Source organism: Thamnophis elegans, chromosome 2 (assembly GCF_009769535.1).
Source record: "Thamnophis elegans isolate rThaEle1 chromosome 2, rThaEle1.pri, whole genome shotgun sequence".
In the NCBI taxonomy this organism is placed as follows: Eukaryota; Metazoa; Chordata; class Lepidosauria; order Squamata; family Colubridae; genus Thamnophis; species Thamnophis elegans.
The window spans coordinates 7,657,547-7,671,754 of record NC_045542.1 but is presented as its reverse complement, the minus strand read 5'-3'; the positions used below and the strand labels follow the sequence as shown (position 1 = coordinate 7,671,754).

The 14,208-nt window shown below is 43.1% G+C and overlaps 1 protein-coding gene across 2 annotated transcripts in view; it reads right to left on the bottom strand.

Moving 5' to 3' along the window:
* IRAK1 (interleukin 1 receptor associated kinase 1) overlaps window positions 1–14,208 on the bottom strand; it is a 38,808-nt gene that overhangs the window by 14,136 nt on the left and 10,464 nt on the right. For both annotated transcript variants that reach the window (XM_032210543.1, XM_032210542.1), the window contains exons 4-11: window positions 9,248–9,354; window positions 6,699–6,866; window positions 6,247–6,311; window positions 5,474–5,588; window positions 5,260–5,372; window positions 3,897–4,101; window positions 485–553; window positions 178–393 (exon numbers count right to left, since the gene is read on the bottom strand). In XM_032210543.1, the coding sequence (XP_032066434.1) occupies window positions 178–393; window positions 485–553; window positions 3,897–4,101; window positions 5,260–5,372; window positions 5,474–5,588; window positions 6,247–6,311; window positions 6,699–6,866; window positions 9,248–9,354 (1,058 nt within the window). The remainder of the gene's footprint in view (window positions 1–177; window positions 394–484; window positions 554–3,896; window positions 4,102–5,259; window positions 5,373–5,473; window positions 5,589–6,246; window positions 6,312–6,698; window positions 6,867–9,247; window positions 9,355–14,208) is intronic.

The following is a 14,208-nucleotide window of genomic DNA, read 5'->3' as shown; positions in this document are numbered from 1 at the left end:
AGATGACATTGGCTGGTAGACAGAACCCGGAGGAGGCCTGCTCTGTGTGATCTAATGGGTCTTTGGGAGGTAATTGGCAGCAGGCGGTCTCTCAAGTACCCAGGTCCAATACCATGAAGGGCAAAGCAAATTCCAGATTTCTTCACGGAGGAAGACATCAAATGTTTGTTCTCTTACTTCAGCCATTGAAGGGCGTCGCTTGGCTCGTGGGTGGAGACAGCAACAAGCCAACTTTCCTAGTGTTTTGCCCAGTTCCTCTGGACAGGGGCCACACCGCAGGTCTACGTGCTTTTGGTAGAGATGGCTGCCAAGCTGAGCTGCTTTGGTATGACTGGAAGAAGTTGTGTCCGTTGACACAACTTCTTGCTCCTCTTCATCATTTATCAGATCCTTCTGAAAGCACAAATGTGGACAAGCAATCATAAAAAAGTCCAGCTGCATGTTACATAATCAATTAGCATAAGATAAGATAAGAATTGCTCACTAAGTACTTGCTGTGTCCACGAGAATCTACTTCCATGGGGCGTCTCCCAGTCAAGAGTTCTAGAAGAACCTGTCAGGGACGAAGAAAGATTATTTTGAACTGTGAGAGAAACAGATAAAATACTACTAAAATGGACGTTTTGTTCTTTCTTCATATTTCAGTACAGGCAGCCAGGTGACCAGAACACAAAATCTCATTATAGGAAGAGGTCATCGTAGGATAAAGCTGAATAGATTTATTACAAAGGACCTTTTTGTGTCAAGTTTTCCAACCAGACTTTTTTTTTTTGTAATAACTCAGGGATCAACTGAATTATTTCCAGCTAACCTTTGATTCAACTGCTCTGAAAGTCAGATTCCATTTTCCCCAGAATTAAAAGCAAACAATATTAGATTCTGGCAGGATTTTCCCTCCTGCCTCTTAATAGAATATAGCTTTATTGCGTACAGTTTGAAGCCTTTGAAGGCTCTCAATTCCATCCGCTGGCCAGTGTCGACTGGTGACTACCCGGAGGAGGGCCTTCTCTGTGGCTGCTCCGACCCTCTGGAACGAACTCCCCGTGGAGATTCGCACCCTCACCACCCTCCAGGCCTTCCGCAAAGCCCTTAAAACCTGGCTGTTCCGACAGGCCTGGGGCTAAAGAACCGTGCCCCTATCTCGAGTGGTATGATTGTTGCGCTTTTAAATTATGTATTGTTTTGTGTTGTTGTCAAATTGTTTGTATCCCCCCTTCCCTTGTTTTGAGTTGTGAGCCGCCCTGAGTCCCCCTCGGGGGAAAAGGGCGGCATACAAATGAAATAAACAGTTAAACAGTTAACAGTCAATCCTAATAATAATGCAAAATTTATAATGTCTATTAATTAATAGCCACAAAAATCAACATTAAAATGTCATGATTATAAATGGATAGCAAGGTTCATTGCAATCCATCTGGTCAAATCAAATGCAATTTATGTTGCTATTACTATTATTATATACAATACCAAGTCTGAATCCCTTAATGATGTATAAAATGCCCCAAATCTTTTAAGTCGAAATCTAAATCAATTGTAAAATGTAATTACGTAAGTATTTCGGCCATGACAAACCATGCATCACATAGCTGAAGTAAAAAAAAGTTTGTCCGTTAATTTAAACAATCCCACCAGTAGAATTTCCCCCCCGACATGTTGAGTCAGAATGTATAATGCGATACTTACTTAGGTCTGCATATAATGGACAAATAAAATTACAAATTTCTTTTAACTGTGCCCAAATCATCTTAAGTTGCCCAGAGAAAGAAGATGTTGTACCAAAACCAGAAGCAGCTTCCTGGCCATTATTGGATGGATTTAATAGACAGACCCTATGACAGTTATGTGAATATGAAAGCTATCTTAAGAGAATAACCTTCTGAATTGTTTAAAGCAGCGGTCGGCAACCTTAAACACTCAAAGAGCCATTTGGACCTGTTTTCCAAAGAAGCCACAAAACCCTCCCTGTGCCTGACTATTTTTTGAGCGGCTACAAAACTAGCACATGTAATTGAATTAAACATTTTGTTTTTTTCTGAAACTTTTCTCTTCTTGGATTTATCCAGGGTTGGCCTACTGGGAGTCAAAAAGTCAGCTGGTGTCGCACACTGGTGGTTGTGATACATATTTTGAGCAACAGGGAGCCAGGGCAGAGGGATGAAAGAGCCATACATGGCTCCAGAGCCACAGGTTGCTGACCCCTGGTTTAAAGAGACTATCCCCTCAGAAGGGGAAGCTGAACTCAGCATGTTCCCTGGGATCATCAATTGTTTAATGCAGGGGTAGTCAACCTTTTTATACCTACCGCCCACTTTTGTATCTCTGTTAGGAGTAAAATTTTCTAACCGCCCACCGGTTCCACAGTAATGGTGATTTATAAAGTAGGGAAGTAACTTTACTGTCCAGAATGCAGCCGCGCGAGCGATCGTGGGTGCGCCTCGTTTCACCCACGTAACATCTATCCTCCGTGAGCTGCACTGGCTGCCTGTTGATCTCCGGATTCGCTTCAAGGTGCTAGTTGTCACCTACAAAGCCCTTCATGGTATTGGATCTGGATACTTGAGAGACCGCCTGCTGCCAATTACCGCCACTAGACCAATAAGATCCCACAGATTAGGCCTCCTCCGAATTCCATCCGCCGGCCAATGCCAACTGGCGACTACCCGGAGGAGGGCCTTCTCTGTGGCTGCTCCGACCCTGTGGAACGAACTCCCTGTGGAGATTCGTACCCTCACCACCCTCCAGGCTTTCCGCACAGCCCTTAAAACCTGGTTGTTCCGACAGGCTTGGGGCTAAAGACCTGCAGCCCCACTCCGAATGGTATGATTGTTGTGTTTTTAGCTGTGTATGGTCTTTTTGTTCTGTAACGTTGTTTGTTTTTCCCCCCTCCCTTGAATTGTGAGTCGCCCTGAGTCCCCTCAGGGAAAAGGGCGGCATACAAATAAAGTAAATTCAAATTCAAATTCAAATTCACTTTATAAAATTTATAAAGCAGAGTTGCAGCAAACCCCTACCGCCCACCATGAAAGCTGGAATGCCCACTAGTGGGCGGTAGGGACCAGGTTTACTACCACTGGTTTAGAGCCGAGGTGGCGCAGTGAGTAGAGTGCAGTACTGCAGGCCACTTCAACTGACTGTTATCTGCAGTTCAGCGGTTCAAATCTCACCAGCTCAGGGTTGACTCAGCCTTCCATCCTTCCGAGGTGTGTGAAATGAGGACCCAGACTGTGGGGACGATATGCTGACTCTGTAAACCGCTTAGAGAGGGCTGAAAGCCCTATGAAGTGGTATATAAGTCTAACTGCTATTGCTATTGCTAATGTATTACCTGGGAAGATGGCGGACTACACATTCTAAGCAGGCAGAATACACCTGATGAATGTTATAGAAATGAATACAGGTTGTTGAACAAATGAACTTAGAATTGCCCTCCATTCGTATGACATATTCCGTCTTCATCATACTTCATTTATTTGAAATACAAGTAGTTTTCAACTTACATCCATTCATTTTAGTTCAGTTACAGTGGCACTGAAAAAATGACTTAGTCCTCATGCTTAGGACCGTCACAACATCCCCATGGTCATGTGATCTAAATTCAGGTCCCTGGCAACTAGCATGTATTTATAAGAGATGCACCATTCTATGGTCATGTGATCGTCTTTTGTGAGTTTCCTAGCCAGCTTCCAACAAGCAAAGTCAACGGGGGAAGCCTGGTTCATTTAACAGCTGCACAAATCATCCAGCACAGTGCTTCGCTTAACAACTGTAGCAAAAAGGTTGTAAAATTGGGGGCCAACTCACTGAAAAACTATGTTGCTTAACCACAGAAATTCTAGTCCCAATTGTGGTCATAAATCAAGATCTACCCGTAACATTCCTGTTCCCACATTACTCACCACACCAAAGCTGAAGATATCAATAGCAGTAGAAAGCATCCCAGTCCGGACGTACTCAGGAGGTAGATAGGCCAATGTACCCCGCACGGTCTGGGTCTGGCCCAGTGAACTGCTTATCCCTCCCTGCTTTGGCCGGCGGCTGAACCGTGCCAATCCAAAATCAGCCAGCCGTGGATTGAGTGCTGCATCCAAGAGGATGTTAGAGCTGTATAAGACAGGAAAAGGAGGTTTTTGTCACTTATAGCAATAGCAGTTAGACTTATATGCTGCTTCATAGGGCTTTCAGCCCTCTCTAAGCGGTTTACAGAGTCAGCATATTGCCCCCAACAACAATCCGGCTCCTCATTTTACCCACCTCGGAAGGATGGAAGGCTGAGTCAACCCTGAGCCGGTGAGATTTGAACAGCCGAACTGCAGAACTGCAGTCAGCTGAAGTAGCCTGCAGTGCTGCATTTAACCACTGTGCCACCTCGGCTCTGTTACTTGTTGATGTTACCTAGTTTGGTAATGAAATGCCTGCAAGAAAACCACCCAGGACCCCACAATTCCTTCTCAAACTCCCATATGTAATAAACATGACCAGGGAACAGCTCTCCTCCACATGTTCATCTTGTTGTTTGGAGACTCAGCACTTGGAAGACTCTGTGTTGCCCTCAAATACCAGTTACAGGGGAAAAGGAATATGCATCCTATCTGTCCCAGAAGCATTTGGTTGACTATGGTGAAAAACAAAACCCTGGGCGAGAGGAATCATTACGGAAACAAGAGAAATCAAGACATCAAAAGCTGCACACAGCTTAATGGATGAGAACAGAAATTCCTTCTGAATCAGAAAAGTTATTTTGCCCTGGAAACCACTAATTTCAGATTTGCTTCACTTTGCTTTACTCTTCCCAACACAGTGATCATTGAATTCGAGAGCTCCTTGAACTAGACACTACTCCAATAGATCCAGAAAAAGCATATAAGTAACATAAATCACGTAAAAAGTGGTATTTCACCAAGGCATTTCAGAATTTTGTTAATCACAATTCTCTGCAGCTCCAGTCAGCCTGGCCAATGGTGTGAAATGTTAGGAATTAGAATTTAGTAATGTGAAACATCGTAAGTTTCTCAGTCCAGCTACTATTGTGATTGCACAATATTCATTGTCTTATTTTTATTCTCTCTTGCACAATCCTAACCCTTACCTTAACCTCCACCACCCCCACCCTCACCCCATAGAAGGTAAACAGAAGGTAAAAAGTTGTTAAACATCTCTCCCTTCACAGCAAAAGCAGATATTCTCCTATTTAAATGAAAACAATGCATTAGTTATGTTTACATCTCATTCTAGGAGACGAGTTCCCCTCCGTTCTCTTACCTCTTTACATCTCCGTGGATAAGGCTAGGAGAGTCACTGTGCAGAAACTGAATAGCTCTGGCAGTGCCCAGAGCCACATGGAGTCGTTGTGTCCAGGAGAGGCAAGCATCAACCTAAGAAATTCAAAAGAGTTTCAAGGACAGGAGTGATCCTGAAGGACTTGTTTGCAAGAACAGACCACTTTTAAATAGAGATGACAAGTTCAGCTAGGTACCTGGCCATGCAAATGATCTTCCAAGGATCCCTTGGGCAGGAAGACGTAGACAAGGCAGAAACATCCCTGTTCAGCACAACAACCAGCAAACTCTACAATGTTAGGATGGCGAAACCTAAGTTACAAGTGAGACAATATTAATACGGTAATTCCAACACAACCCACCCTTGTTCCCATGATTCTCTAGCACTGCCTTCTCCAATTTGGCACACACACACACACACCCCTAATATGCTGGGTTTGGGGAGATGAAATCCAACACATCAGAAGGACACCAGGAAAAAAAAAAAACCAACCTGTTATTTCATTTCTGGGATCCCACAGCGTGGCACGACAAAACCGCGCTCCACTAAAGCGCGCCCGATTAAACCGCGTCGCTGACGTCATCAGCAGGGCGACAACAGCGACCGTGGAGAAAAAAGGGCGCTTTAAATAGCGCTTTGAAAGCAAGCCGATTCAAGTTAAGGTAAGGGTTAGGTTTAGGGTTAGGTTTAGGGTTAGGGTTAGGTTAAGGGTTAGGATTAGGTTTAGCGTTAGGTTAAGGGTTAGGTTTAGGGTTAGGTTAAGGGTTAGGTTTAGGATTAGGTTTAGGGGGGTTAGGTTTGGGTTTAGGGGTTAATTTTAGCTTTAGCGTTTACAGCGTGCTTTTTTCTCCGCGCTGTTGTCGTGCTGTGATGACGTCAGCTACGCGGTTTCGCCGAGCGTGCTTTAGTCGAACGCAGTTTTGTGGTGGAACCTCCCCCAGTACATCCAAAATAAACTTTGATTCTTACCGGGAAAGTTTTTCCACTTCTGTGACAAAACTGTTCTTTATTATAGTCCAGTCCAGTTCTGCTTCCTGTCAGTTAGTTTAAGGGAGATTTTAAAAAAAGGAAGGAAGATATATAAGTCATCGTTAGCTGGACTAAGTGAAAAAAGAATTCTGAGGGGTACAAAGTTGCAGGCTCAGCAACTAAGGATCAAATGTAAATGAAAAACACATCCATGTCACACTGAAGGATGACTAGATCTGTTTTGGCCTATCTCAGTGGCTACCACGCCCTTGGGCTGCAAAGAGCTCGCGCCCAATCTTATTTTTAGAGGTGCAGGAGCCAAGTCTAAGAAATTTTATGATTCATCGTTCCGTGGATTAGTTGAGAGTGGAAATGAAAATGAAAAGCCAGTGGAAATGAACATAAAATAAAAAAGTGTGAGCATTATGAGTTGTAATACCGAATGGAAATACCTCCTTGAGCCGTTTCACAGCATAGACAGTGTTGCGTAATCGGGCCTGGTAGACGCAGCCGAAACCTCCTTCACCAATCTTGAGATGTTCAGAGAAGTCGTCTGTAGCTTGGCGCAACTCTTCTAACTGCCACTCGAAAGGGCACGTGGAGGGCAGAGATTCAAGGCCCTGGAACAGGGTGGGCAGACATACCATAAAACAGAACAAAAGGGCATCCCTTCTCTCCAAAGCACAATTAACTCTGAAGCGTAAGCATTTTAATCAGGAGCGAATTTAATCTCCTCTGGCTGCTGATTTCTTCTCCCCCTCAAATGGAGGAATGGAAGCAGCAAGCTTTCAATGATCAAAAAGTCACGTCTGCTTCAGGTCAGTTGGAAGTAAGTTAGCAAAAAGCGGCCTCAGAGAAACTCTAATCCTGGTTGCAGATAAACAAAATGAAAGCGACTAAATGAAGATACTTAAAAATGTACACTGAAGCTTCAGGTGAGTAAGGAAAAGGTATAGAAAAGAAAGGCAAAGCACTGAAAGCTGAAAATACTTTTTATACAGCAAAGTTTAGTGACTCTTCCCAAATCCTAAAAAAGTAGATTTATGTTACACTCATAAACATTAAGCTAGGGAAAATGAATAAGCGTGCAAAACCCCACAAAGTATTTATGACAGAAATTCCTGATTTCTAAACCAGGGACTTTGATTTAGGGGTCAGACTCTTAGACACCTGTTCAAAGTTAAGGACGTACTGTACATGTTGGAAGAATTAGAAAATTAGAAACGAATGGGATTAAGAGGTTAAGGTATAGGTAGTCCTTGTTTAACAACCACTCATTCTGTAACCATTCAAAGTAATGGTTGAACGAAGCACTGAATAAATGTACTCGTGGCACGACAAAACCGCGCTCGACTAAACCGCGCCCGATTAAACCGCGTTGCTGATGTCATCAACAGGGTGACAACAGCCAGCGCAGAGAAAGAAGGGCGCTTTAAATAGCGCTTTGAAAGCAAGCCGATTCAAGTTAAGGTAAGGGTTAGGTTTAGGTTTAGGGTTAGGTTAAGGGTTAGGGTTAGGGTTAGGTTTAGGGTTAGGTTTAGGGTTAGGTTAAGGGTTAGGATTAGGTTTAAGGTTAGGTTAAGGGTTAGGTTTAGGGTTAGGTTTAGGATTAGGTTTAGGGGGGTTAGGTTTAGGGGTTAATTTTAGGTTTAGCGTTTACAGCATGCTTCTGTCTCCGCGCTGTTGTCGCCCTGTGATGACGTCAGCTACGCGGTTTCGTCGAGTGCACTTTAGTCGAACGCGGTTTTGTGGTGGAACCAAATGTACTCACAACCAGTCCTGGAAATTCTGGCCATCCCAGCATCTCCATGGTCACGTGACATCTATCTGTGACCTTCCCTGATGGTTTCTCACAAGCAAAATCCAGGAGGGGAGGTTATAAGTCACTCGGCTAAGTTGCTCGCACTTTTCCCCCCACCCGACAGAAACCTTCCCAGGCTCTGCTGCGCTCATACCACAGGGCCAGCAATGCACCCTCTCCCTTGTACATCTTCCCTTACTCAACAGCAAGTTTTATTTGCTGCTGGTATGTGAGCTCCCTGGGATTGTTTTAACAACCTGTGACAATGGGACGGGCCGAGATTGCCATCGCTAAGGGATGCAGACACGTGATGTTGTGCTTTATGACAGCATCACTGAACGTTGCAAGTTCCAGTCTCCATTATCATTCTTAACCGTGGACTACCTGTACAGCATACAGGCAGCCAGAAGAAGGGAGAAAATGCTGATATAACAACAGGAGAAGAACTTTAATAAAATGATGGACATAGGTCTTCATATAGTTCCATTATTTATTTATTTATTTATTTGACTTATATACTGCTTCATAGGGCTTTCAGCCCTATAAGCGGTTTACAGATTTTTAGCAAATTGAGTCAGCAAATTGCCCTCACAGTCTGGGTCCTCACCCACCTCGGAAGGATGGAAAGCTGAGTCAACCTTGAGCCGGTGAAATTAGAACCGCTGAACTGCAGATAACAGTCAGCTGAAGTGGCCTGCAGTACTGAACCCTAACCACTGCGCCACCTCCGGCTCTTAACTTAACTTCGGTAATGGCAAAACTGTGGTAGTAAAGAGAAATTAAGTGCTATCATCAGTGCAGAATGCAAAAGGGACACAAGAAGGGGAGGGCGTGTTTAGGGAAGCTAAAGCAGAGCCATAAGCAACCTCAAACAACAACGAGAAAGGAAGAACCATTATCTAAAAAGATACTGGAAAACATTTGATTGAAGAAAAGGTAGTCACATATGTCTTGAATATCTATGAAAGATATCGATTATGCCCGCGACGCACAATTAGACACAAAACAAACTTGTTATAAAAAAAAAACGCAGAACAAATCATTGTAGCTCACAGGAAATTCTAAATATCTGCCATTATCATAAACAACCACTAAAGTTCCACTAACTTTTGTCCACATCATGGTTTCTCTTGTATGGGCCATTATCTCGTCTGACTACACATGGAATAGTGTATCAAGCAAGCAGAATGCAGTCTATACCTGTGGGTCACTCTGTGTAGGAGGCGATGGTAGGGTGCTGGAGGCTACGCTGCTGAAAGGGCTCCTTGGAGTGGAGACTCTTGAAGGGAGCTGAGGATTGGAGTGATCTGATTGACCAAGAAATAAGAGGGAAAAGAGTTAGAATCAAGATTCAAAACAGCCCTAGTCCTCCTAGCCCATTCACCTCTTTGAGAAGTTCTGGTGAAACTAGAATATGCATAGGTTCAAGGTTCAAGGTTCATTTTATTTATATGCCGCCCTATTCCCGGCAGGACTCAGGGCGGCACACAAACCCAAGGAGGGGAAGGGAAACACAAAAACTACAACAAAAAGTACAGGGCATTTAAAACAACCAACAGCCACACGATTCGAGAGGGGAAGGGAACTCATCGACCCCAGGCCTGCCGACACAGCCAGGTTTTAACGGCTTTTCGGAAGGCCTGGAGAGAGGTGAGGGTCCGAATCTCTGCGGGGAGCTCGTTCCAAAGGGCCGGAGCCGCCACAGAGAAGGCCCTCCCCCGGGTAGTGGCCAGATGACATTGGCTAGTAGAAGGAACCCGGAGGAGGCCTAATCTGTGTGATCTAATGGGTCTTTGGGAGGTAATTGGCAGCAGGCGGTCTCTGAGGTACCCAGGTCCAATACCATGAAGGGCTTTATAAGTGACGACTAGCACCTTGAATAGAGATAAAGTGAAACATGAAACATGAAAGAGGAACGGGAGGCACCACATTAGTGTGGCATTACGAATTATACACAGGAAATGATTTATTTTAAGAAACTCATGAGCATTTAATTCTAGCAACGCGTGTGGCATCCGGCATCCCTTTGAAATTGGCTTTCTCTATCCTAAGACAGATGTTCTAGAAGGTGATTTAGTTAAGTACGCATGAAGTTCTCACTTCCATTTGAAAGAAGAGAGTTAGCAGCCTTCAAGACTGCCGTACCGAGTTTTACAGCAAACGAAACTTCATAAGCATCTTTACACCGGGTGTGCATTTGAAGCTTTCAGGGGGCTCAGTGGCTCCCTTGGCTAATTTTTTTATGGTTTCCCACAACTTACAGAAATACAGTCAGGGAGGGGAGGAAGACAAGGATGCAACCTTTATTCAAGATCCCAAGCTGATTTTCCTGGTGACAAATTTTGCTTGCTTTTGCCTATAGGTTTGAATATTCTGCCCTGCAGAGCACAGTTCTGCTCATTAAAGGTAAATGTAAAGGTTCCCCTAGCACATATGTGCTAGTCGTTTCCAGCTCTAGGGGGCGGTGCTCATTTCCATTTCTAAGTCGAAGACCCAGCGCTGTCTGAAGACGTCTCTGTGGTCATGTGGCTGGCATGACTAAACACCGAAGGCGCACGGAACGCTGTTTGCCTTCCCCTCAAAGGGTTCCCTATATTTCTACTTGCATTTTTACATGCTTTCAAACGGCTAGGTTGGCAGAAGCTGGGACAAGTAATGGGAGCTCGCTCTGTTACACGGTGCTAGGGATTCGAACGGCCAACCTTCTGATCGACAAGCCTTGTCCCTGCTCATTAAGAGCTTGCTACACCTAGGAGCTTCTAATGCTGAAACCAGCAAAACAATTTCCTCCTGTTATTAATTAACCATCTTAAATACATCAGAATGATCTCTCTCTTCTCCCTCCTTCCCTCTCCTCGCTGACCATATTAATACCAAGCCAAATAAACTTGGTGAAAGATCAGAGCTTTCACTTCTGGCAAGGAGGGTTATACTTCCTGCTTATAGCCCAGACACATCTCCCATTGAATTTAAGTCCATCTGACTCCTTGGGGAGAGAATTTCCTATTTTCTCAGCCAGGAAAAAAAAATCAATAATAGCTTTTTGTAACCAAAGACCCTTCAGAGGCATTCGAACTAAAGTCCCAGAATTCCCAGACAGCACAAATAGTATCAAGTTTAGAGAAACTGTCAAGGGACCAAGCCACAAAGTACGTGTGGAACTTTGGAACCTGGTATCATCTTTGCCACATTTTTTTCCAATAAATTTTTCAACTTCTTCACTTCCAGGAAAGAGGAGGAAGAGGGAGGGGATTAAACATATTCATTCCCTCCCCCCCTCCCAGTTAAATGGTTCTCCCCCCCCTCAGGATTTCAAGCAATCATTTCTATTTGCACTTTTAAAAACAGCAGAGAAGGTGGGAAATAGATCAATTTACCATATTTTTCAGAGTATAAGACCCACCTTTTTCCCCTCAAAAAAGAGGCTGAAAATCTGGGTGCATCTTATACATCAAATACAGCATTTTTTGCATCCTGAAGCCCCGCCCTTTCACCAAAATGGCCGTGCATACCCTTATGGATGCTTTCAGAGAGCTCCTGGGGGCTGGGGAGGGCAGAAATGAGCAGAAAACAGGTCATTTTTGGCCCCCCCCCAGCCCGCAGCAGCACTCTATAAGCCTCCATAAGGCTATGCATGCAAATTTTTTGATGAAAATCGGGCCCATTTTGTGAAAAACAGGCATCATTGCTCCCCCCCATGAGCACTCTGTAAGCCCCACCCCCCAAGGCTATTTATGCCTTTTAAAAAAACAAACCCTTTTTCGCAAAAAAACGGGCCGTTTTGGGGAGGTTTGCAGTGCAAAACCTTTTTTTCCCCTTTTGGAAAGCTCTTTAACTGATTGATGAGAATTACATTGAATTACAAGTGCTGTGCCAGCAGAAACCAAGTCTTAGGTGCTGCAGATTGTCAGCGTTTTATTTCTCCAGCACATGGATAAATACTCCTGGAAACATCTACCTACCTACCTACTGTATTTCTCTCTCTCTCTCTCTTTCTATTTCTATCTCTCTCTCTCCCTACCTACCTACTATATTTCTCTCTCTCTCTCTCTCTCTCTCTATCTATCTATCTATCTATATATATATATATAATCTCCCTACCTACCTACACACTCTCTCTCTCTACCTACTATATTTCTCTCTTTCTCTCTCTTTCTATTTCTATCTCTCTCTCTCCCTCCCTACCTACTCTCTCTCTCTCCCTCCCTACCTACCTACTATCTCTCCCTCTTTTTCTATTTCTATCTCTCTCCCTACCTACCTACTATATTTCTCTCTCGCTCTCCCTTTATCTACCTACTGCCTACCTAACTACTCTCTCTCTCTCCCTACCTACTTATTGTATTTCTCTCTCTTTCTCTCCTTCTCAATCCCTCTATCTACCTACCTCCTTTTTTTTAAATTTACCTCTTCAAAACCTTGGTGCATCTTATACTCTGAAAAATACGGTAAGTGAAATTCAGCTTCCTCAGAAACACTGTATCACTTATGTGGATTATTGCAACAACAATAGGGAAGCCTACATTTTTCAAAAATGATTTGACAAATTCCTTGACTTTTACATAGGCTCTCTCTACAATGAGTAAAAATACTGAATCATAGACAGAGTCTTCCTACATTATCTTTTAAAGACAGGGTAATTGGGCTTCTCGCATTAGTTAAAATGTGCACGAGATAGGTAGGATGTTGAAAGACACAGTAATAGCAAACAAAAAGTGATACATTTTTTACAAAAGTGATAATTCAAACATGTACATTAGCAATTTTTCACCATACATATTTTGAAAATTACAATTTCTACGTAATAAAATAAGGCAGTCTTGAAAGCAACAAGATAGTTTTATTTATTAATCTCTTATTTTCATCTGTAGTTTATTTTACCTTCCATAGGGTAGTTCAGTAATCCAGCCAACACCAAATCCCAAATGATATAAAACAATTAAAGCCCAGTTAATTTTAGCAATTAAAATTCAAATATCTCAAGCACTAAAGACCTCACTAAAAGTGAGGTCACTCCTGGGGCTATGCAGTGCTCCAAGTTTCCAAAAAGTGACTTGGAAAGTATGGAGGCTCACCTGTCACACCTATCAACATTCCTTAAATCAGAAGTGTATTTTCTTACAGATTCTTTGAGGAGTTGCCAACAGATACCATATGAGAGCACTTGAATGCTCTAAATCACTTTTCCTCATTTGAATCTGGATCACTGTGTAACCCTAGTCTTTACTCCCTTGTAAAAGACAGAGACTGTAAAGGCTAAAGTACTTATGGTAACACCTGGAGGAGTCCATATATCTCCATTTTTGAGAGCTGCACTGTCCAGGTGCAATTCAAGGCATTAGTTGTTAATTTTAAAGCTTTGCATGATTCAAGGCTTGGATGTCTATGGGACAAATTTCTCATCTGCCTTGTAAGAGATAGTGTAGCAAGTTCCTTATGCTGTTCACTTAATTACAGACACCACCTAGAAGGGGCCACGGAACACACTTTTTTATTTGCTACAACCTGCTCTGAAATAGCATTCAGACAGTCCCCTTTCTCCTGCTGTTCAGGATCTTCTGTTCTTCAGAAAGATGGTGAAGAACAAACTATTCTATCAAGCCTTTCTTTTCTAATAAAAATGCTAAATGTGCCAAACCAGTTGGGATACAATGCCAGGAGAAAGAAAGCTGAAAAAGTGAGGACGTTTTTACTTCTTTATACTTGTGCTAAAGTTTAAAGTAGAAAGGGAAAAAAATGCATGCTTCCTGAGGCCACACTACAGATGAAAACTGCATCGTTACAGTTGTTTCTGTGATAAGAATTGTAGATGGGGAGAGGAATGAGAATTGCTGGCCTTATGATACCTTTCATTGTCAAGCCCTTAGTCATAAAACCTCAATATAGTCATGCACTCTCAGTTACTTTTCGTAACTGCCAAAAGAGAACATTGCTGAAGAAGAATCACAGAAATATCTGTACGAAAAATCACAGAGAATGGCAAGAATGATCAAAAGGATTGAAATAACTTCTTTACGAGGAACAGATCCTCCTCAAAAATCACTGGGCGGGGGAAGAGTGACTATTTTAAAAGTACAATTACTTTCTGTCTGGTAGAAGAATTTGGAATCATAATTGACGTCTTCAGAAATTAACAACGGGGAACTTCCTGCTCCACCAGT